Consider the following 26,194-nt stretch of genomic DNA (forward strand, 5'->3'; position numbering starts at 1 on the left):
GCCCACTTTAAAGAGAGAAATTTTCTGTAGCAGGCCGTTCTGTTGTTTTGTTTTGTTTTTCTCACCAGTGCTTCACACAGCGATTTGTTGGCATAAACAATGAACATTTCATTTCATTTCATTTCAATTTATTTTCATATTTCTCACATATATCACAATAAAGTATATAAATACGAAAATTATACAAAACATAATTCAGATGAGACTTCATCAGAATGTACAGAAGTTTGATTTGGTATAAACACGAGGTCTGTATGCATGCGAATTACACTGTGGTCATAATGCGAAAAAAAAATATGATGGGGCCTGCGTAAAAGCATTAGCTTGTACAGCCGCAGGTCCCGTGAGTAATCAGATTAGGGGAAGTTTAAAGTACGGATGTTTTTTAAGACCAACTATATCTGGGGAAACCGATTAAAACAAACAAAACAAAAAATCCAATTAAATATATATCACTAAATAAAAATACAGAAAAACAGAAAGCTGAAAGGTCACATGTTGCAGCAGTGAACAACAACTGCAGAGATTCAAGGGGTGTGTTGCAGAGTATAGAAAATGGCGTAACTGTATGTCATAAATACATAAGTAGAAGGTGGGATAATGAGATTTGTCGTGAATGTAAACAATACCGAAAGCTCAGGAGTAACATTCCAGCATGGGTCCTAAAACCAAGCATTCCGTGTGACCATAGTAACCGACAGCTGTCACGCGCGAGAGTTTCGATAACCGAGTGGAACAATAGGTGCATGAACAGCGCAATAGGCAGACTGTTCAAAAATAGTGTTCATGGTTAGGATCCCGCCGGACTAAGGTGGGATAGACAAGGGGTAACAGTAAAGAGCAACAAGAACTATACACTATGCATGCCGTACAATGTAGCTGCTAAGAACATATGTCACATGAGATCTTGTTATCCTGAAAAGGACCCACTCAGTCTCAACATTTAGGCAAGCATGTTCTTACCTTCCTCGGGACAATCAGAACATGCTTATCAAAACATCGAGAAGTACATGTACATGTAGATCCTTTAATTTTCGGGACCATACTCACACTACCATCCAAGAAATACATGGTATACCATGAAACTATCCATAAAATGTTCTCTCATCATGGTAACCTTTAAAGAATGTAAAATGTTATAACTCCCTACTCTTGGAGGAAGATCAAAAGCTCTGGCAATATCTGCACAACGTGTACACATGCATCTGATGCACAAACTCAACGTTGCCACAGTCAGTGTGCACTTCTTTCTTTGGCTGTTTATTGATGTCGTCAGAACATCATCACACACCAGAATCAGTGCCACCAAATGCAAAGAGCTGCACAAATACCTAGATGAGGTATAGTACAGTGAATTAAGTGATACGAGTCAAAACCTGTCTTAATTCCTACAGTAAGTCCGACTTTGGCATCAGAAACTTGACTGGGCAGAGACATGCTGTATCAAAAACACTGCTTGTAGAATTCATAGCAAGCTATCTAGAATGGTAATTTTTATTGTTAGATTTTACTGACCTTTCACCTATCAAACTTGAGAAAGTTTTCCTGTTGTTGATTGGTTCATTTTTTTTTTATTAATAGTATGTCTTAAATGCCTTTCATGTCGAAGAAATGAGAATGATGCATAATCATGGCTTCCATGATATTTTTCCTTGTAAATTCAAATAAAAAGACAGATTTCGAAAAATACTCAGAGCTAAATGCCTGTTAGTCAGAGCTAAACCGAACATGGAACAACATCATGGCACATTTTGTCATACAATGTATCATAAGAACTTAGCAAATTTCCCCATGGTTGTCTTTAATGTAATTAATTGAAGAAAAAAAAAGAGCGAGAGAGAAAAGAGAATGGGGAAGTGGAAAGATGTTCTTTCAGGGTGATTAAAGTTCATATCTGACTATTCATGGCTTACATTGTAAATGCCTGGGCTATCCATCACCAGCAGTTTAATTTGCAATCAACAATGGAGGAGTATCTGGAGAATCTTGCTTGAGCATATGGGCACCGAAAATATTTACAAATTGATGCCACAACGAAGTGGGGTCCCCACTGGTGGGGCAGACCCAGTAAGCTAGTGGTACGTAATAAGTAGGAGGCACTCTCACTCACAGAAGCCATCAGTTCTTGCATTGCGACACACAGACACACAGACACACACAGACACACACACACAAATAAATTTTAATTGCCACTGTTCACAAACAGCCCAAAAAAAAATGAAATTAAAAATAAAAAAATTAACTAGGCTGCAAATAAAGTACTTCTTGAACCTTCAGACTGCGCATATGTGAACAATGACCAGAGCATGACCCTGGACTAGAATGTGTGAACCTATAGGCCTACAGTCTGGTGAGTTGCATTACGGGATTTAAAAAAAATTTAAGGCAATGGCGTACCATTCATACACGAGGCACAGGGCAATTTATTGCAAGAGTTTGAAAAAAAAATGTTTGACTGATTTTCACATGACACTATGACTTGCTACAGATAATGCTTTTGTGTATCCACACACAAGATTTAATTGCATTTGCATCGTGTTACTAAAATCAATTTTAAAAAAAAATAAATAATAATAATTTCAGATGTGTGAACAGGACTAGGGTGTAACAGACTTATTTGCCTTCTTTTCTGGAGTGATGAAAAATCACTGTTGGGCAAGTGAAATGAGTGGACACCTGGGTGCCGAGAGGTATGGGACCCTTTAATACTGGAACGCCCATCTACAATGTAGGCAAGTCAAAGTTCATATCTTTGGTCATGCTCTGAGCAAACCAGAAAGGCAGGGCTGTAGCTCATGCGGGGATCCATGTCAATTGTTAGATCTGCTACAATGTTGTATACAATGTATTTTCGTACAAGATCAGCCTTCTCCAGCGGCAAAACAGCTGTTTCTGTGCATACCCTGATTTACTAACAGTTCATTGCAAACTGCATTCTACACTTTCAGGAAATTGTCACACCTGCTATTAAAATGCCCTGGGTGAGTTGTAAGAAGTGATTTCCAAGCGATGTATGATTGCCTATAAGAATGCCTTTTTTTCAAAACACTCCTTCGAAAGATTTTAAGACATTCTACCTAGAAAATGGATCAACATGAAATCAGAGGAGAAAAGGAAGAAGCATTCAATTACGATATTAAAGGCGTTATTTACCATTTGCAGATGAAACAAAAACCCAGCATTAGTGCTTCAAAATAATTCTGAAAAGTGAGTTAGGGGTAGAAACAACCAATGTAAGAATTTGAACCAGTATAATTGATGTTACGTACTGTTAACTATACAAAACGTGAACAATAGTTATAATCAAAAATGTTTCCAGACTAAACCGTCTACAGTTGTGGTTTAATAAGACAAATTGTGATATCTCCTTATATTTTAGGCTTTGTTGCAAAAAATTTCATATGGTAGGATGTTTTGTGATACAACTGACGTACACATAGAATATGCATCAAAAGTGATATCTTGAACATTTTTAAAATCACTGCTCCCAAAGGTAAACTGGACCTTTAAAAAGACATATTGATCATGATCAGATGATATGGGTATTCTGTCTGATAAGAAACTTTCAAGAGAAATTTTCTTTCTGTAAAGCCTTCCGTGATGTAACATTTCATGAAAAGAATGCATTGCAATGTGAAAGCTATCATGAAATACTGGTGGAAATTTAATTATCCTCTCTTTAACGCCATGGCATTAACATTCACCCTGCCGGTAACGCTTTGTAGAAGCAAGTCAACTAATAGCATAACATTCCTTTCATATTGAAGATGTGAGGAATATGAAACTATTCAAACGAGGAGAGAGGCCTTCTCCAATTTCTATGCACAACAGCACAGCACACTATCTGAAAGTTACCTATATAATGCCATGACAAAATTTAAATGAAAATGTATTGATCTGTTGAAGTGTGAGACAATAAATCAATTCAGATACATGTCGAAAAAAATTGCATGGTTACTATTGTATTCCTGTGAGTGAATCTGGTGTAAGGGGATGGTTCACATTTTTTCATCATGTGAAATCCACCTAGGGGCATTTTCAATCTCCATAAAGTTCATGGTACTGTAACACGTAATACACTTTGTATATTCGCGGCATGAAATTTTCGCGAATTGGAGCCGACGGCCTTTTTCGTGGTATGAAATTTTCATGAATTGCCACTAGAATTCCATGCATAGTGTAGACAAGAACTTTCGCATGCATTTTAATTTCGCGAATCTTGACACTTGCGAAATTCGCAAAATTAAACTATGCACACGAACATTCCTCGTTTTACAGTAATCAAAGGAAGCAAGGGCTTTTCCAATTTTTTACCGCGTACAGCATGTACACTGTGCAACAGCAACAGCTAAAATTGCCCAAAATTACTATCCACAATATGCAAGTCTGACACAATGCTGAGTTAGTGGAGGGGGGTGGACACTGATAAAGATACATGTATTGATCCATTCGAAGTGAGATAACAATAAATGTATTCACACAATGGGAAATATATTGCATTCATACAGTACTTTCCCCATGATGAATGAGGTTAAAGTGGTACATTAGCTCACTAGCAACACAAGGTGCATTCACATCTACAGTGAAATATATCACAGTACAATGTATTTTGCTTGGTATTTCGAAATGTCAATGCAAACACAGCAAAAACTGCATCGCAAATCATTGTGGCATCTAGGATAGTATACAGGTGTAATTCAAACTTTGCACAAAACATGTATAATGCAAGATACACGTTGTATTTGGACGTGAATCATGTCACGAAACACCACCAATTGTCGTGGTGTATTTCTCATGTACAACTGTAACCCAACACATTTCTAGTCTTCTCCCCTTGTACAACATGTATGCACATGCACTGTGCTTCTAGGAGAGGTGTACTTTCCGGCCACAAATATGGTTTGTACCACGGTTTTTCGTGAAAGAGAATGGATCCAAGTGAATTACCACAGTATCTTGATCACCCTGGCATTTCCCCAGCAAGATTGGTACAAACAAATTACTTTGTGGCATACACTGTACTCTGCAATTCAAATGTGAAAGCCCATCTCGATAATCCCAGGGTGGATATCGAAACAAATATAATCTCATAATCTCTGACTCACATTACAAAAACAATAATTCAAACCCAAGAACATAGTCATATATTGACCATTATGCATAAGTTATTTTATGGTATGTACAGTATTTGCTTGTGAAAAGTACATACTTATATATATTCCATCTTCAAAAGATGGTCCATACATGTGAAGCAAAGTCCAAGTTCTGTGACCATAATACCTATTTCAAAGTTCAAATGGCAAACCTATCAGTAATAGCATTTTATGTGGCATCCATACAAGTGTCAATTGTTGCAAGTCTTCTTTTTTATGACTCTAAAACTCTTTCACGAGTTTACATGTGATCACCCAGCATACAAAAGTGGGAGATACATGTATACTAGTTACTACCTGCTATTTGTGTATGTGAGTACATGTGTGTGTGTGTGAGCATATTTTGTTCATGAATATGATTTTGGCATTACACAATGAAATTTGAATAAAAAACACAAATCATATGAAATGACTTAACTGACATTCAAACTACATTTACTTTCACAAATACTTGCCACATTTCACCCATTTTTTTTCCCTTGATCTACTGCTCTGATTTCTATGCTCATATTCAGACTGTTTTTATGATTTATCTTCTCTCTCAAAGAAAAACCTCAGCTAATCAAAAATTTTGCATGTGGCACATATCACATTACACGAATAACAATTTCCAATCATGTGCAGGAGTAATTGACAGTATAAACAACGAAACTGAATTATGCTCTAGGACGGCACGGTGTAGTTTTGTTTCCCAGCTCTCGTTTGACACGTCAAAGGATGTCCGTAAAATTATCCCCAGTAAGATACAGTTCGCATTGTCTGGGGAGATGTCACAATGTATTATGTATCGCTCTACTGGTGTCTGAATCTGAATATACAGTTACGCCCATTCAAATAAATCCATTCAGCTCATCCCATACTGCATAAATACATCAGCTGTATTCTGCTCTATTTTTATTTGTGTGCAAATTTCACGAGTGACTGATGTTTGCGGAACTGAAAGAACTCACCAAAACATTGCCATTTTCAACAAAATGCAATATAATACAGTATATCATGTCCAGGGTGGGTAATTGCTAATTTTCTACAAAAGGATAAAACTTAATATTTTTCAGTCTGTCACTCTGGTTCATCACAGCAAACTTTACTACTTAAAAAAAAAAAAAAAAAAAAAAAAAAAAAAAAAAAAAAAAAAAAAAAATTATGTTTTGTGACCACAAATTTGAGAAAAACCCATGGATGCTCACGTACAGTAAGTCATGCCTGTAGTAGTGTACGAAATCCAATCCACGGCATTTCAAGAACTATGGGTCTAGTGCTGAGACTAGAATCATACATTGTTAAAAGGCAAACTGGCAATGTCCTAATTATCAGGCACGTGTGCGCAGAAGCCCTACTGTCAAGCAGTGCAACAATCCAGGCGTTGGTAAATTGGACAACAATGGAGGTGGTATCGGAGCCGTCGAGTTGTGGAGAAAGTTGTGTTGCTGCCGATTGGACAAGGCACATTGGCTTTAACAAGCCCAAACAGCTCATAAGTATGATTCTATCACCTGCAGATATGATCACGAAAAGCCACAAGTACCTAAAAAAAAAAAAATGCACACTAGTTTCACAAGGAGCTGGAATTTGACTGCAAAGAAAGTGTGATTGTATGATCATGAAGGAAACACCAAACTTTCAACATTCAGAGATGTTCTGGGATCAATTTTCAATTCAACTTTATGATGTATTTTGAAATTGAGAGATACTGTACTATAAATGAAGGACCAAACTAACAAGCCCATGGCATTTATGATAAGTTTGTACGTTGTATACTGAATTTCTTCTGTGGGATTATCATGACAAGAAAACAAGCTAAGAACTGTGCAGAGAGATCTTTAATAAATCATCAAGTTTGTCAAAATTTTGGAAAAAAAGATATGTGATAATATACAAATGATGCACAGGATAGAGTGCGTTAGTGTAGGCGTAGTGCACTCGAGGGTATTTACAATTGTGAAACATGCACGAGGCGAAGCCGAGTGCATGTTGCACTACATTATAAATACCCGAGAGTGAGCTACGCCTACACTAACGCCACGAAATAATCCTGTGCATCATTTGTTTTATAAAATGGGTCGAAAATTCGAAAACTAACATCATTTTTCAGCGTTTTTCACATACCTTTGTGGGTCAAGACGTCCGAAGATGTTCGTCCCAAACTTTTACGCACGTCGCACTCGCGGAAGTCCCGCACATGCAGTATAAGTATAATGGGGGGTTGGGTTTCCGGACACCCGCATGAAAACTTACTTATTTTACATAGAATATGCACCCTTTACCTTAAAGACTTGATATAGACTCCTCATATAGGCCTACTAGACAACATACTCTGAAAACGGCGTGAGAATTAACCTGCTAAATCGTTGGATTTGCTCTTCAAAGTGACTCCATGTATGCGTCCGGTCCCATAACGCTTGGTCTACTGTACTGTACAAAGTTTACGTATAGTACAGTATACGTACGTACGCCACATATGTTATGCACAAGGGAAGACAGGCCGGCCGGCCGGCAGCCCGAACTAGAAGTTGTTTACAGGATTGACAGCGCATACGCGTATGCATGCAATTCATCAAAGGAGCCGCCGCGCGCACAGACGATCGGCAATCTACCATAGGATTACAGGCAGTGCAGTTGTACTGAAGTATAAGGAAGGAGGTGTGTCTCATTTCAGCGCTTCCTATTGGCTACATTCTTGAACCCATTTTATATATCTTACATACTATAGATAAATGAAGTGCACATCTGCAGATAATTCAATCTAGATACATTTACATCTTTACAATGTTCCATACTGACACTGAGACATTTTTATTTGCACTCTTGATATCAAAATAATGCTAAACTGGGCACTTAACATTTAAATGCTTCCTAAGGTTCTGAACTCACAACTTAATCATCGAGTGTAACCTAGAAAGCACAATGACTAAAATGATGCAAATCATTATATCCCCTATTGAGATACTTCACCGATGGGATTTTGGTCCAAACAAATGGCAGGCAAAGAATCACTCGGCCTCTGAAACTAAACTAAATGATGTGGCATACATGAAATCAATCAGTACCCCGTACATACAGGCATCTGACAGCATTCACACTCCAGTTCAGCTGAAACAGGAAGCGGCGATAAAAATCTGTACTTGAGAAACCTTGCACCACTTCCGCATCGGCAGGAGGGAGAGGTCGGTCGCGGCTGACGAATCGAGCCGTGGTAGCGCACTCCGCGGCAACAGTCTTGTGCCACAGTTCAGTCAAACGTCCAGCTTGCTCACCGCAGTATCATAGAGATTCTCATCACCACCGACCCTTCAAAATCTTGCTCATCCGAGACCAGATTGACAGTCACTCGTCTAACACAAGTGAGGCAGACATAACCCATCAAGTACCAGGGTCATTTTGATACAGAAAGTATCACCTTTGATATACTCATCAAATATGTACTTTCACTACATATTTTACAATGGAGAAATATTAGATGGAAATGGTTAAGTTCTATATATTCAATATTAAAAAATCACAAAAACTTGCCAATAAGAGAGAGACACTATCTTCAATCTTATGAAACATTGCCAATACAAGGATCAGCTGCAAATTTAGTGATTAATTAACTTCTGATTATTCTGCAACCAAAATAAACAATTAGGGCTTAACCAACGAAGGGTAAAAATTTAACTCAATGACTGGTAAACAGTGGCTGATGTTAGATGTGCAAATCAAGGCAACTGGGATATGTGACCCTCTGACATTAACTCATGAGGTACGCTTTCTCAACAGAGCACACGAACGCTCCAAATCTGGAAGAGTTCAGTACAGTACGCTTTGGTTCAGTTCGCTTTGGTTCGCTTTAGAACGCTCGAACGCACCCATAGATATTCTACATACCGGTAGGGGAGAGCGGGGTGAGTTGGGACGCGGGTCAAGTGGGACACGTTCTCTGAATTAAAAACTATTCAACCAATCAGCGATTGGCTTATATCTACAATAAGCCCCCAACAACCATACATCACACTAAGAAAGCCATGCAGTTCGGCAAATTCTAAGTATGTATAAAATGCTATTGAAAATTTTCCCCAAAATATGATATTTTTTTGAAATCAGGTTAATTAACCTGTTGTCTTTGTATTCATGATTTCAAGGGCACAATTGAAGCTGGTGGTGAGCCTTATTGATATGCAACTAATATAACTTGTTTTTGACAAATGCCTGCATGGTTACTGAGCAGTCGTACATATTTATGTATATGCCACGTGAGGGACAATTGGGACAACGTGTCCCATTTGTCCCTCATAATAGCATTACATGTAAAAAAAAAGTTGAGATTTTCAAACATGTCGTTCAAACTTGTTTTGTTAAAACAGAGATAATTTGAAAGCATGTTTGACTGTTTTCATTACCAATGTTTCATTACGCCTTCCAACTTTGACATTTCCGACATTTCTATAGGATGTCACACTTTACCAACACCGTCCCATTTCTCCCTTGCCGTTGTCCCACTTTACCCACGGGTGGGTCAACTTCTCCCCCAAAATAAGGTTTTTTCTTTTCATTAACTGCAGAAAATTGAGAACAGTGCCACCCCCAGTTTATAGCTCTTTATGTAACCTACCATATGAACCTTCATGCAAGCCCAAAAGGAAATGTAATCATCTCTTCTATAAAAAGATATAAGAAGAAAATTGGCGAACTTGAAATAATGTCCCACTTCTCCCCGCTCTCCCCTACACTGTTTGCCAGGGGTTATTCCAGGGGTTAGCCAGTTTTCCATGTGTCAGGTACAAGTGCAGCGAAAAGCATATTTTCTCACAAACAATATTCAATTTCAAGTCCTCATATTGTGCAGCTACATATACGAATTTCAGTACCATCAAGGTAAAGAAAGAAGAACGTTACATTGATTTGAACTGTTTGCTATGCTTTACGAGATTACACAAATCCCGCTGTTCACAGCCGAACCATGATAATTGGTTCTTAACTTGACATGTATCTTCAATGTCCACTTTTGCCCTTCCAGAAATTCCAAGAATTACACAAAGGATCATGGTAGATTGAATCCGTCCTAGGGGGGGAGCGACATTCAGGAATTTAAAGTTGTCAATTGGGATTAATTATGCATTCCTGTGTCCGAGCCCTGCGATTGGATTTGGCCCGTAATTAGTGCCCCAATTCTCATTTACACAGCAGCCATAAAAATTCATTAGTTCGTGTCCCTCGATAAATTGCTTGCAGATCCACAGGGTGTGGACTTGTGGGGAACTCGGCCGGGATCGGTGGGATTCCGATTGGGGATGAAATGAGAGATGATGACTAGATCGGGCATATGGATCTGTTTGCCTACGTAAATATTACACGCTGTGCTGTACTTCACGTTCATGGCGCAGATACATGTAGTTTACAAGTGTCGAGTCTCACAAATCAACTCCACTAAGTTGTCACAGCCCATTGAAATAAATGCGGCATTGTAGCGATCTTGTCCTTTCACACCGTGTGACTCTGTACACTGTAGTTTAGTGGCAGGAATCACCTCATTGAAAAAATACACACATCTGACAGGTACTGTACATAGGCATAGATACATATTGTAGATCATAGACACAAATGCTGTGCACAGTAAGATGAATCTAGAAAGATAAGTGTGGGCGAAAGAGAAAGGGAAAGCATAGATAGGATACAGGATATTTTATATGTATCAAGTATGTTTATCTTTCTGGTACAGTCTATGATTGTATAATACGTTCATTCATAATAATTTGTAAATATTATTAAGTTGGTTTTGTTTTAAAATTAATTATTTTGGGTGCTATAAATTAAGTGAGAAATCAAGCAAATAAGATACCTATTGCAGCTGCACCATAAAGATGCACATTATAATTATCATTATTATCATCCTTATCATTATCATTATCATTATTATCATTATCATTATTATTATTATTATTATCATTATCATTATCATTATCATTATTACTACTAGTATTATTACTGTTATTATGGTTATTATTGTTGTTATTATTATCATCATCATCATCATGTTAGTCAATACTTAATCAAAAGTTTTCTCATGGTCTTCTGTCTCGGTCTCCACTCTAGGTCCAGAGAAAAGATGGCTGATGATACCTGGTAATACGCTGTATATGTGACATGTGCAAGACAATTACATCCTCATAGGTCACATCCATCCCTATGTAATAGCTGCACCTAACATTTTGAATGCCATAAAAGTGCACTACAAGGATGGTACAATACTAGTACTCAGAAAGTGCGGAAACTCGCAAATTCTTGAGCTGAAAACTACATCATTTAAGGCATTGTGCGCCCATTGCAGAAATGATCGACAGCGGCAAGTGAAGTTAATTCGAGCGAGGAGAATGCTGCGATGTGTGTAACAAGCAGTACTTTATGAACTTCAATCGCAGTCCGAGAAATCAGCCATGAAAACATGGTAGAATTTGCCAGCATTCCTCACCGGCATCAAGAAAGTAAAAAAATCGAGAGAGTCTCCCAAACGACTGCAAGTTCAATCGACACCACGCTAGCAGCAGCTCATCTGTGGATAATACGTGCAGCCAAGCCAGTGCGATGACTCATGTGCGGCAAGTTTGTCTCACTAAGAGTTGAAGAGGCGATTGTTTCGTAATTCGTCAGGCGGAGAGCCTGGGGATAAGTCAGGCAGAAAGCATGTAACCTCCGCCGGCCTTGGACTCCGGGGATAGTTGTCAGAACAGGCCCAGTCCAGGAGGGGGTTTCACTTTGGGAAAGCAACTTGTTTGCAGTGACATGTCTAAAATGTATTATCTGAACATGGTATGTTTCACATTGCAATTAATTTTCACAGACTGAATCACTGACTGCAACCTATATTTCAGACAATAGCTGTGTTACAAACTCCATGGCCTTTTTAAAATCAAACACGGTATACATACTGTATATACACCGAATATTTCGTGAGAACTCAAATCAAGTTTGTAATTAAGCAAATTTGCTGTGTGAAATAAAACTGGAATCGCAGAGGGTGATTTGAAACTTAATTACAATTAAGTTTCAAATCACGGTACGGAGGTGTTTTTCAGTCACGTTTCGCCAGAATTAGGCAACGAAACTACGGTAGCGTGCGAATGTGACTGACCTCCAATAAAGTTTTTGGGGTGGAGCTTAAGAGTCCCTTCAACAACTTCCGGAGAAAACCCGTGTTACTACACAGGTTACAAGAGCGATTGACAGGAACTTTGAAAGAAGCCACACCTCCCCTCCTCGCTCTGATATTTGAAACTGCAAAAACCACAAAGCTTCTTCCTACATTATGTGTGAACGGAAGGTGATTTGAAATTTAATTGCAAACAAGTTTGCAATCAAGTTTGTAATCAAGCAACTCAGTATGTGTGAAAAGGACCAAAGAGCCATTGTAATTTCCACCTATGTACAAGAGTCTGGAGACCATAACATGAGGGTTGCCATGGTGAAAAATTTATTTGAAGTGTGAATTACCCTGGAGATAAATTGTTTTATGAAATGTTTGCTCAACAAGTAATTAAGAATGAGTTACAATTACTTAAAATGCATAAAACTTTCTTGTTACCAGAGCAACCTATTTGCACACAATGTCAATTGATAGCATTTTGAGGTGGAAGTCTACAGGTTATCAAGAGTACTACAAGACTATTAAAGTGACAAATGTTCAGAACCACAGACCCTGAATTCAGCTTACACGAGCACTTTGTTAGAGTTCATCAAATTAAGTAGACCTATGAACCCCATTGCATTCAAAATCCGACAAATCAGCAAGCTAAGTCTATATTAAAAGAAAATACTATTTTCAGCATCAAGAAGTCGAAGTACTCTTGCACTTTGTGTTTTTAAAATGTTATACACTGTAGGACATTGCTTGTACCTGGGTACTTTCAGTCTTAAAACCTTGATACATATATGTCTACAAAAACATGTACATTTTCATGAATATGACTTGCATAATTCAGGCAGGTTAAAAGAGAGCTCTCAAATTTGAGAATTTATGGTATAGCTGGCAACCCTCCCCCCCCCCCCCCTCCCACACCACCACTTTTACAGCATTGTCAATAAATGTGCCTACAAGTACCAGTAAAATGTATTCATCTATAGGATTACATCATTTATATGTGATACAGTTTGTGGATGTTTCTATTTCTACTATACCTAATAACAAACCATTTCATTCACCTGCTTCCTCCACTTGAGTTTTGTAGGCAAAAATTCATTAAGTTGTTGCTATGAAAGGCAAGAATCCTGCAAGCTTTGTTAAGGGCAAAATACATACACTGTACTCATGTTACCTGGTGTCTTCACTTTGAATCGTACAAAAGTACCAGAGCAAAAAGATAAAATGAAATAAGAGAAGCACTTGTCCTACTTTCATAACTTACATTTGTACATGTAACCCAGCTTTCTTCTCAAGCGAGTTTCAGTTGTACAGAAAATTCAAGAACTCTATTAAAAGTAACACACACACACACACACACACACACACACACACACACACACACACACACACACACACACACACACACACACACTAACACAGCTCAGGGGAGATACAGGGTAGGTATATATAGTGTACATGTAACACTTTTCAAACTGATAACAGGCAGGTACATGTAGATGATCTGAATACAGTGGATCCAAGACCAGGAAGAAGAGACGGCCAGAAACAATAATCCACCCAATCCTGCCCATATTTGGCTGCATTCCCCTTGGAAGCAGCAGTACGTACCACCTACTCGTGGTACCCCGTCACACCATACAGCAGGCCTACCCAAGCACTGCTGGAACATGAGTAGTGCCTGGCTGGTTGTGCATGCTGCACTTCATTGAATGTTAATTCATCTGTCTGTATGCAATCCACATTGTAAAGGGTTGTTTCAAACTGACTGCATTATAAAAGTACATATATTGCACATGCAGTATGTTCTGGTCTTCCTGCCAATACCGAGCATACTTCTAAGGCACTGTGTCAACAGAGGAGCGGAGCTGTGGAGACACATGTGTACTGTCATGAGGAGTTTCAGTTTCATCGACAATGAAGGGGGGGGGGGGGGAGAAAATACTTTCTTTTTTATGATACCCATCTTTCCCATACACTATCAAGAATATCTTACAATTGTAGGTACACTTTGTATGACTGTCAATCTCTGCTGATCAAATCCACTGTGGTGAATAGTAAATTTTGAAGGCAAATACATGTATCATAATTTGGTTCAATTATGGGAAATTGTGTGATACATTGTAAGCCATGCTGAATCAAATTCATTTTAAAAGTGTGGTTTTTTTTTTATTTACAAAAATACAATGAATATTGTCATGGGTTAGCTGAACATGATATAGAAAAAAAATATGTACTGAATATATTGTAATGGTTAGCTAAACATTTCATCTAAACATCCATATTGATTAATACGTAACTAGGAATAGAGAGGGCACTCCGCATTTCCTGTTATTACCGAAACATTTACTAATGTATACTGACAGATTACATTGCACACACAGGAGGGATAATCTACATACAATTTACAATGTAAAAACGACAGTAATCATAAAGCATACAAAATAAAGCGTTGGGTCCTTGATCAAATGGACAGCTGCCAGCCAACACTTGACCAAGCATTTTAATCCTATCAAACCAGCAGAAGTCAGTTAACAACCACTCATCAACTCTTGTTATGGGCAGGTTCTCTTCATAAATGAAATCCATCACAGTTGGATGTTAATGTGTGCAGAACATGCTGTCGGTGTTGAGTGGAAGTTGTTACACCTTTTACTATTCCCAACTGGGCAATATCTGTTTTATAAAGCTACACGCTGTAAGCAGCAAAGAATATTGTCATATCACAAGGCATTGCAACTGATGAAAATATCCAATATCAGGTTGGTCCACTTTGAAATTTTAATAGCATGTTCGCATTGCATGTGGTGGGAAAAATTCAAAAAAAAGAAAACTGTTGATATGACAAATGTATAAAAACATCATAAGTGCATGAACACATTTTGTATGATCATGTCTGTAATGGCAGGAGATCTGGGTACGCTGAAGGGTCTCAGAAGTGCTAGTGTCCTCTGGATGCTCTCTAGTGCAAAAAAGTCAACATTCAACCACAGTAAAGTGGCAATCCAAGTCTACTGATAAACATTTTTCAGCTCTATTTTTTGGAAGTTTGCAGACACTTTTGGTTCATTTGCAAGTTCCCCATTGTTAACAGATAATCATTATGTTCTTCTTTCTTTTCATGATGCTTTAATGTTGAACATTTCTATGGATGTCTCGCAAAAGAACTTTACAGCAACTGGTTAAAACCCCCTCGTGGAACACCCTGTCACGCACAAACACTATTAAAAATTAATCCAAAATATGGATTATGAGAAGTGAGGGAGGGAACATATTAAAGGAATGTATTCTTCCATCAGAAGGCTTCAGAGACTGAGGGGACTTTCCATCCCAAAAAGAATATTTCTGACATTCTGTGTATTTCTGGCAATAGTTATCTAATCACAAAAGTGTTGATCAAACCTCATCGCAGGAAAACAAAAACAAAACTGGAATCAGCTCAAAGACTATCTTAAGACAACCCAAAGTCTTGCAATTTTACAAAACAGTTTCCTGTTCAAACAAGAATATAAGCACAAAGTATTGTTTGTCTACAACTGTTTCATGAGGTTTGTTTTGGTTATATCAATACATTTTTTTTTTTGGAGGGGGATGGGTTTACAACACAGAATTTAAAACATTTTTCAAATTGACTGCACTAAGAATATCATCATTCCATTATTTGGTATGGTTTGCAATTTCATTGTAAGACACAATCTGTATATGTCTTCCCATGGGACAACATAATAAGATATTCTGCTTATAGAAGAACATTTAGATAACAAAATGTTCCCCTATCACATGGCCATGTTCATTTAACAGCCAACTGGGATTCCAATGCCCGGCATGATGCAGTATAATGCAAAATTATGCATTCCACATTTGCCACACTGTTTGGCGAGAGATTATCACTATGTGTTGTATAACAAGGAAGTGGCTCGATCCACCACAGATGACTATTAAACGCCATCTTCAGGAGAGGAATTCCATGGATTTACAGGACACTGCAGAAAGTGTGATACCACAAGGAAAACATTCACACACTCATGGGTGGGATTCAAAAATGGCAAGACCTCGGCAAGCAAACATAGTTCTGCCTCCACCTCGCTGCTCAGTGCTTGCATGACAAACAACATTCTGTTTTAGGTGGAGTAAAATAGCATTGTCCCCAAGAAAATACCCTAATAAAGTATCAGAGAATGCAGGGAGAAAGTCACATTTGTGGGGTGAGAAGATGTGAGAATGCTTGTAGAGCCACTGGGAGGGGGGGGGGGGGGGGTAAGTTCACAGAACTTTATCATCACACCAGTGTACAGGAACAATTTATGTCTACAGGCAAAGTTCACACAATCACACTTTGACAGTCTAATATTATGCTTGTACGTGTTTGAATCATTCAAAAGGCAACTTCAAGTCAGTCGTTTTGAAGAAAGAAACACACAATGGCTCCCTGTTGAGCAACTGCAATGTCCTCTAAAACCTCTTACACAAAATTGTGAATGGAAATACCCTCTTTTTTGGGGGGTAATACTGTATGTGCATAGGCCTAGGTGCCTATATCCAAACAAACCTTTAAAAGGGCCTGATTCTTGTGTCTTATCCAACCCACTTATTTAAAATCTAGGCCAACATCTCATTATTTACCAAAAAAAAAAAAGAATGGTTTGGGAGGGTCAAAACTATCTGATTGCCCTTACATGATTCACTATATCAAATGTGTGGTACACACACAGTTCACTTTCCACAATATGCCATTGCAATGTATACAAACTCATAGATGTACATTTGTACAGACAGTTTTGCCTTCCTTTGAAATGCTTCTCCTCAAGAAATTCACATGTGATTCTCCAGCGGAGTTCAGAGAACCCAGGAGGAGGAGACTCTGTCAGGGCTAGACATGAGGGCATGGGGTCACGTCATGGTATTGGCACTTGGCTAGTCTCTTTGTCCAGGCTGAACATTACGTTGGCTACACTTTGTCTTGAACATGTCATATTTTGCCATAAGCTGCTATAACAGACCAATGCTTTGAAAAATAAAGATGTCATCTTTGTACCTTAATGCAGAGTGCTTTCGAATACATTGTACATCTCACTTGTCAGCTTTCCCTGGGCAACTAAAACTCATGGTTGGCAAGAAGCGATACAAGGGCAATTGCCCATAAAATACCTATCAGGTGGGGGGGGGGGGGTTGGAGGTGGGGGAACAGCTCTTGTACATTGTAAAGCCCTGTTATGGATGACAGAAAATAGGTGAGCAACCAATTTTATCTATAGTACATCTGTTAAGTATTTCCAGTCTCTTATTATTTCAAGCGACGTTTACTGTTCAAAATGCATAGTACGTAAAACAAGAACTGCCCCCATGCGCACATGTCATATTTCAATGCTTGCTTCACCATGTTTACATTCTTAAAGTTTTCTGTGAATCTCTGAAAATATGAAAATACAGGTAAGCTCAGAATAGGAAGAAGAGGATGAATGAAAAGGAGCAAGAATGCAAATAGTTTAGGTTAAAGTATTTGAATTAATGAGACAATATTTGGTTGTGTAAGTTACAAAAAAAAAATTCAGTGGAGATCATACATAACGCAAATATGCTGAAGTACCCAATGCTAAACTTCCATCTCTACTTGCCCACTTTTAAACAAACTGCATAGCCTTTATGTTTTGTAAAAATCATCTCTATAAGCCAGTAACAAGGGTAGAACTCTCCCCTAGTAGGGAACTTTTGGCGGCCATACGGTGTACAGTAGGCAGGTGTATTGCTGTATGAGATTCTGTGCCACTGTCCCCAATGATAATTCTGGTTTCATTTTTTTTTTTTTTTTAAATGTTGTATAATAGCATTTAACATCAAAAGAAAAAAAAACATAAAGGGAATAGGACATGATGATCCATACACATGACACAAATGGACTTGAATTAATACAGATGATTTTTTTTTTCCAAACATCATATTTCCTTGTTTTATTTTTTACTTTTTCCATGCTGTGTCCCCCCCCCCCCCCCCCCCCCCCCCCGCCCTTCTCTGAAACATCACACAAAACGCACATTTTGGCACTTCTTCTCTCGCAAATAAGAGAAGATAGGGGGCTTCACATGTTCCAACTTTTTCATGTTTCTGAAAGACAGTTTTAGGAGTACATCATACCAACTGTAAGTCTGAATGGGAGGCTAGCAGGAAACCTGCAGGGAGTAGCAGGAAATTTCAAAGGAAGACACTTAATCTACGTGCTGTAACTAACGCCAGTTACCATGAGGCTAACTCGAACATGGTTTGCATGCGTGGAGGGGAATGAGGAGGCGGCATACAGCTGTAGCACAGTAACTACTAGACAAGGCATAATTCTCTCCTTTTCAATACTCAGCACAGTGACACTTACAAACTTGTACTTTTAACATACAGTACTACATCCATACTGAAACAGACACAATGTATACAAACACACACACAAACACAAAAACTCAGACAATTTATATAAATAGACACATGCATACAGATACAAAAACACCAGACGCAGATACAGATGTACAGAAACAGACACACAGACAAAGATACAGGGGCCATACATACACACTGCCACACTCACAAACAAACACACACACACACACACACATTGCATCACACAAAGAGGTATAGGCCTACTGGTAGTCCCTAGAATGCAGTTTGTAAAAGTGTATAGGAAGACTTGATTTGCTATACATGTAAGGCCCTACAATATACAATTGTACCTACTATGTGTATATGAAGATCGATCAATATTTGAGCATTAATATCCTGAATCTAAACTCACTCTAATTTGCGTACTAGTATTTGTACACTAGTATTTGTACATCTGGTTGTGACCGATAAAACTGTTCTTTGGAAACATAATGCTAAATATTTAAAAGTGAAAAAGAAAATACTTTAGGAACTAATTAACAATGATTGTATACCCGCAACGACATTGTACTCCTTGCTCACATATCTGCAAACTAACAGTAGAGGGGATGCTGCTGAAAATTGCTTATCCAATACATGTACAATGTATTCCATAGCAAGGAGCTTCTGAAGCTCGTGTAGCAAGCCAGTGAAGGGGCATTGAGGCCAGAAGCTTTCAATCTTACAGTCTTCTTCAGAGGCAAAATGACCATGAAACTGTAAACTGGTGAAGTACCTTGAAACTGTCCAAGCACTCAAAAATCAATCGTGTGAAAGCGTCCACTTCTACATTTAAGCTTTCATTTCCTGTGAACTTGAAATGTGTGTAAATGTACAGTAGGTTCAAGTTTAATGAGACATCTACTTCGTCTTCTAACATCCCACTTGTCCGATTTTATCCTCGTTATGCCAGTTCACTTGAACATGAAGTGGCCTTTAATCCTCCAACCGCACATGGAACATGAACTACATGTACTGGTACATGTAGTAAGACTGGTTCAGAGCGATACATTTGCCAAGCCTTGTCTGTCAGTAATCAAAAGGGTCATGAGCCCATGTCAATGCATAAAAGACGCTGTACATTTCAACATGGAAATTGTCAAACTTTCAACATAAAACGAATTTGTTGAAGTTTGCTAACCAAACTTTATGATGAAAAATTGCTCTATAATACAACAGTTTTGAGAATCATATGCTGTCACTATCAAGATGTGCAATTTGTTCATGAACAAAATTTACCATGCTACAAGTACAATGCAATAAACTATCACATGACTGGTTTATTCTACCACTAATGTCTTCGGAAAATAATAAGAATGGTAAATCTGGTCACTTACAAATTTTCTGATCTTTTTTAAAGCATTTTGTGCATAGGATATAAAACCCTGATTCTTTCATAGATCTATATGGATCTATAGGCCTACTAACACTATCAAAGATGATAACATAGTACTGCAGAAGCGAACATTATATGTACAACAATGCAGCCCAGATTTCAAAACTGGAAATATTATTTAACAGTGCCTTTAAAGGAGCAATCTTGGCTTTGAAACCATAGATTAATACATACAGTGATGCCCAAAAATGATAAAAGTTAACATTTCCTGTTTATACTGTATTTCATAAAGTACATTTGTAACTGCCTTTTTGATATTTAATTCTACAGCCCTCTGCATTCAAGTGACTACTGATAATTTCACACAAATGCTGAATTGGAACTCTGTTTTCCACATTAAAAGTATGCAGATTTCATGACAACATGGATTTTTCCGTACAAACTGTACAGGTATGACAATATGTTTTAGCACTACATTGCACTTTATACTTTTGAGCTATTCAACTTCATGAAAACTGTAAAAGAAATTATTCTATGAAAATGGTGTCTATCACATTGAAAGTTATAGCATGCTTGTCCATACAAGCTATGCTACTTGTACCTTCCCAATACTGACCTCAGTATCAAATACTGAGTAACTTATACAGGAAAACTGATCAATGCAAACTCAGTTCTATAAACAGCTGATACAAAATGTACTGTAAAACGAGAAATGTTCGCGTGCATTTTAATTTCGCAAATTTTGCGAGCGCGAAGATTCGCGAAACTAAAATGCACGCGAAAGTTCTTTTCTACACTATATGCATTGAATACCAGTTCCAGTTCACGAAAATTTCATGCCGCTAAAAAGGCCGTCGGCTCCAATTCGCGAAAAATTCATGCCGCGAATATATCATGTTTTACAGTAACTGAAAGTTATTCTGAGTACATTAGGGATTGTGATTAGCAAAGAAACTAACATACAATTATCATGTATAATGATAAAGGCATGTAAAAGAGTACAGAATATGAAAACACATTGATAGGAATCTGTGGGTGTATGCAATTATACATCGTAGGCTCACTGCACCTTATTGTTGTTTAGGGGTTTGTACAGTGTAGTTTCTTTGAAACATCAATGTAATTTGATTGGCGATCTGGTTCAGGCATTTCCTGGTAACTGTAAACTGAACTTCACTTTCAGTGCTAACCCACTGGGATCTTTTTTTACTTGCATTTAAGCCCTTGACGACCTAATTTTGCTATACAACACATTTTTCATATGACACCTGCCAGAGTATACTCATGGCTAGACTTGAAAGGGTTAAATTCATATGACATCCTGTAAAATCTACTTATGACTTCAAAACCTCCAAGTCTTCTCAAATGCAAAGAACCAACAAATTAAAAGCCCAGCTTTTCACAAGTTCTTTTTTTTTTCCTCTCTTTTGAACAGATTTTTTTCAATATTTGTGGTTTGATAGCCTTGCAATGCACAATGTATTCTAGTTCTGCTCTTGCTGATCCTCCACGACTTTGACTGACCCCTTTAAAGCCAGCACTGGCATTGCTTCTGAGAGTAAAGAGTCATTTTCATGTGATGCGAAACCTCTACCTGCACTTCCCCTTGCATCACAGAGAGCGACGCAAGTTTGCAGCGAGCATCAAGCTCCAAAGCCGAGCCAGACTTGAGAACACAGTTTGACAGTATGCTTTTGAAATCTAATTGTCTGATGGACCTACACCCACAGACAAGGTACGCATGTGACATTTACAATCTGGCGTTAAAGGAGAAAGTTGTATTTAGTCGCTGTGGCAGCAGTGATATGAAAGCTACAGATTGATGGTAATGTTACAAGCAAAATTCAGCTGAATCTAGTTAAGAATGTCAAGACTGTTCAAATGTATCAATTTTATACGTATCTTATATGTTTAATGATGTATAAAAGATATTTGCTAGATCACTTACATGATATTCCAATCTAAGTGAATTGTATAAAATTCAAAAGATACAAACGAGTACGTATGCAAGTATTGATCACTTCTCAAACTGCACGATTCATGAAAATGATATCTTTCTTGGTCTTGGTAGTATTTTGTAGTGAGATTTAAAAAAAAAAAAAACTCTGTATGATTACCTTTTTGGTTTGTATATTTTCTCTTTTCTTAGAAATTCTGTCATTGATTATTACAAACCTGAACAATACCTACGATGGTAGACCATAAGCAGGGGCGGAACGAGGAATTCCGTAAGGGGGGGGGGGGGGGCAAACAATATTTCTGGTGCTACTTTCGGGTTTCATCTCATTTTTTTCTTTTTATTTCTTTTGTTTTAACAACAGCAAAAAGAGGGGGCATGCGCCCGGTACGCCCCCTCTGGATCCGCCACTGATAAGAATTGACAACCACAAGACATTCTGCATCAAAATTTAGTAATACAGGTACAGATGTAGTCCTCTCACAATGAAAACAAAAAAAGGCTGGAGATATCATACTAGGCAATATTTTTCTTTTAAGCCACGGTGACTGGGGAGTCATATGTGAACATGTCAATGGCAAACAAGAAATCTTGAGTTACCTCGAGACCGGCTTTCAATAGCCACTCGGTCAAAGTTCTGAAATGATTCTTTTCCAAAGGCAATCAAACTGTTCTGGTGTTTCACATTACACGCCCTTCTACTTTGAAAAGTTTAAAGACAACTTGGTATCCAGCCAAAGTTTGTTTCAATTTTGCCAGTTTCTCAAGTATGAATGACATTTGAGAACAAAACATTGATCGCTTTACAAGTACTTGTCTTGTTCTTGGTATTGTTACACGGGCACAAGGGGACTGTTGACTGCACACGGCCTATACTACAGGGAATAACTTTCCTGGTATCACATTGCAATTTGCTATACAATATGCAGATGCACCACTGCTAAACAAACTATCTAAATGGTGTAGCAGTTTCCCCCCCCCCCCCCCCCCACAAAAGTATTATGCAAGTGCAAGAAATCATTTGTTATACCATTCACCATCTGATGAATTAAAAATTCAATTCAAGTTGGAAAATGATTCCCCTTACTATATCCATGGTACTCCAACAAGATCCTATAAAGAAAAAGGTAAGTGTAGCATAATACCACATGATGTATAATCAGTAGGTGGGAAATAGAAAAAAGATTATGTTCATTAGTGCTTCAGAAAGCTATAGCAGATATGATGGGGTTTTCTATTCGACAGTTGCCAGATTGACATAATAAAAATGGTTAACAAGATTCTAAATTACAGGACTACAAAGTTTCAGCTGCTCTTCAAGAAGATGACAGTGCATTGTACGTTCTGTATTAACATAACATTTATCATGTTGATGCCTTCCATTTGACATTCTGTGAGTTACACTGTACACAGCATATCAAGGGCACATTACTTGTCTGCCACATATCTCTATGATTAGCTGCAATTACACATTGTACAACATCATCTTTCAGTTGCTGCATATACAGTTCTCTACTTAAACATCTGCACAGATCTGCAAAGATTCCGCAGCCACATTCACAGAAGACTAGCTAACACCCACGTCAAAATCATAACTGTACACACACACAGCCATGACCGAAAGTTCTGCAGTTTGCATGGCTCATACACTGTACATAGCATGGGGGTTGGCCCAAAGCAGATGAACAGCATGATGTGATTCATTTGTACATGTACTCATCTGCAACCTTGATTCAGGCAAGGGAGTTAGGCAATGGGACATTGTTAGGCTTTGTAATGGGACTGAGTTTGGACCAGGCCTACACTTGCAATATTGTAGGTCTGACAAGGTTACAGAGCAATGGATTATCTTGTTTGTATTGAACATTTGTATGCATGCATTTAAGGAGATTGTCAAACTCAAGTACCAAGGTACAAGTCATCAAACATCACACTTGTATTAAGCAGTATGAATAATCACTCTGACTTACCATCGTACTTGATATTATGTTTAAAGGGAACATGCCTTCATAGCTACATTTGTACATGTACATGATTGCAAAGTATAACTACTGAGTAGTATATTCCAGGTTTTTGTTTCTATTAGTGTAGAGACATTTTCCATGATATGATTGATGGTCTCGTACTTGAACATCACTTCAAAGTGGGAACAATCAATCAACTTGCATTCTTTTTTTTTTCTTCTTCTTCATGCATGATCCAGTCAACATTAACAGGTTATCATACAACTATTGCCAGTCAACATTAACAGGCTATCATACAACTATTGTACACTTGTAGTGAGTAGTAGGTAAGCCTACCACGTACACTTGTAGTATATTTAATACTATGATATGAGCCTTCTTCTGTCCTTGTTTAATGACACACTAACAGAGCACATAATTTGTCTAGTACTGCCTCTGCAACAGTGTGCATACATTGTATGTACACTTCCTGATTTTTCTATCTTTTTCTTTTCTTTTTTGTCCTACATGTACCAAATGTTATGACGCACTTGGTGCAGGCAACAACACAGTTTTGATGTCCTTATCACGCTAGTCACTCGGATGATCATCTGAGTGATTCAACAAGGATCCAAATCATGGGAAACACCTGCGAGAAATTTCTTTCAGCCCAGCAACGAGCTCCCTCTTCAAATCCAGTTCAATTTCTCTCTCCCGCTCTTCCGCAGTGCAAGGAAATGCTACACATGGCGCATGCGCAAACTGCCCTCCACTTTTCACCTGCGAGTTTTACCGCAAGCAAACCCCTTTCACGCTACAACTTCACCTGTGTGAGATCTCGGGGACATCCACTAGGTCTAGTTTACCAGGGTCAGGGACAGTTCGAGGATGATATTTCTGAAAAGTCACGCAGCATTTTACCCATGATGCCTTTCATGCTACAGCATCACCCGAGCAGATCTTGGAGAATCTCAGGTAAAATTTGGGGTACACATGAAAGGGGCATAACGCTTCTCTCTTGTGACAACAAGGTACCGTAAATGTTTCCACACCCTGGCATTACGGATAGGCCTACCATGGACCAGCATGGTCATACATAATACGACCTCAGAGTCATAAAGTAACGTTAGGCCTTTACCAGCCGGCCTACTTACTAACGTTACTATTACTAATACAGAATAGTAGCCACATATACAGTACTCTAACACCACTTTAATAGCATAGGTCCAGAGCAGCTATTATCAACTAACTCAGTAAACAAATTATCATGAACAATCAATGTAACTTTAGCCTATTGACTTGTAGATCTACTATTTAACTAACTAACATTAGGCCCCTACCCACAGGGGCCTGCACAAATCACGGGCAATCCGGCAAGGCAGAGGCCAGAGCAAAGAGCGAGAACTGTGTGAGCTGCGCTGTGATTAGTGAATCGACCCGACCCGACCAGTTCTGCCAGCTATGTTGTTAGATCTACACAAGTAGGGAGTAGAACGTTAAAAACTGTGGGGAAATGACACTTTTCCTTTCCTCTTTGTTGAACATTAATCGTTTGATGTCAACAAAAGCAGAGTGTCAATATAGGGCCTAGTCTCTAGAGCCATAAACATAGCTGTGACAATGTGTGTAACGGTAGCATTACTGTTCAGTCAATATCGTGGGAATCGGAAAATAGAGCAAATCAAATACAGCAACTACCGCACCTCTTCTAACGAGGAAACAACATTTCGACAAGCTCCCATTCGGGCGACGAAATTCGACGTTGTTGGAGAGCTGATGTCTTCCGTGGCCTCGGCCACGAATTCGGCGACGGTGATGGTATCCGGCATGATGTCCACATAAGCGATTGCACTAATAAGCAATAAGATATCCGATAATTTGGAGAGATATGTAGCTACTTCCTGTTCACGTTAGCACTCATCTCCAAGGTTCACTCACACTATACTGTATTGTGACACATTCGAATCGAGTATACCGTACACTTTTCGCTCGGACGGGCGGCGGGCAACACACAACGCACTGCTAGACACCGCTGGCTAGCTGGAGGCGAGGGAGGCAAGGCGAGGCACGTACAAGCTGCCAGTGGAGCTGCAGTGGCCTACGCTTCGCTGATGCGTGCGCGTCCGTGCCCAGTATCGAAATACCCCCGTATATGGCGCGCCATTTACTCAATAATTCCGATTACTGAGTTTATCGCCGAAAAACTTTGTTTACTGTTATAAGATGGCTAAGTAATTTCCAGGTTGCTGATTGGTCAAAGCGTACCACGTGATCATTCGCGAAAAGTGTCTA

The 26,194-nt window shown here is 38.6% G+C and overlaps 1 protein-coding gene across 1 annotated transcript in view; it reads right to left on the reverse strand.

Moving 5' to 3' along the window:
- Positions 1-25,810, reverse strand: part of LOC139723458 (arf-GAP with SH3 domain, ANK repeat and PH domain-containing protein 1-like) — a 139,072-nt gene extending 113,262 nt beyond the window's left edge. Inside the window, exon 1 of the mRNA XM_071634702.1 lies at positions 25,606-25,810. Coding sequence (XP_071490803.1) covers positions 25,606-25,731 — 126 coding nt within the window. The 5' untranslated portion in view covers positions 25,732-25,810. The remainder of the gene's footprint in view (positions 1-25,605) is intronic.
- Between the last annotated feature and the right edge of the window lie 384 nt (positions 25,811-26,194).

This window comes from Diadema antillarum, unplaced genomic scaffold, assembly GCF_040938485.1.
Source record: "Diadema antillarum isolate AM-2024a unplaced genomic scaffold, OU_Dant_1.0 scf00000191, whole genome shotgun sequence".
In the NCBI taxonomy this organism is placed as follows: Eukaryota; Metazoa; Echinodermata; class Echinoidea; order Diadematoida; family Diadematidae; genus Diadema; species Diadema antillarum.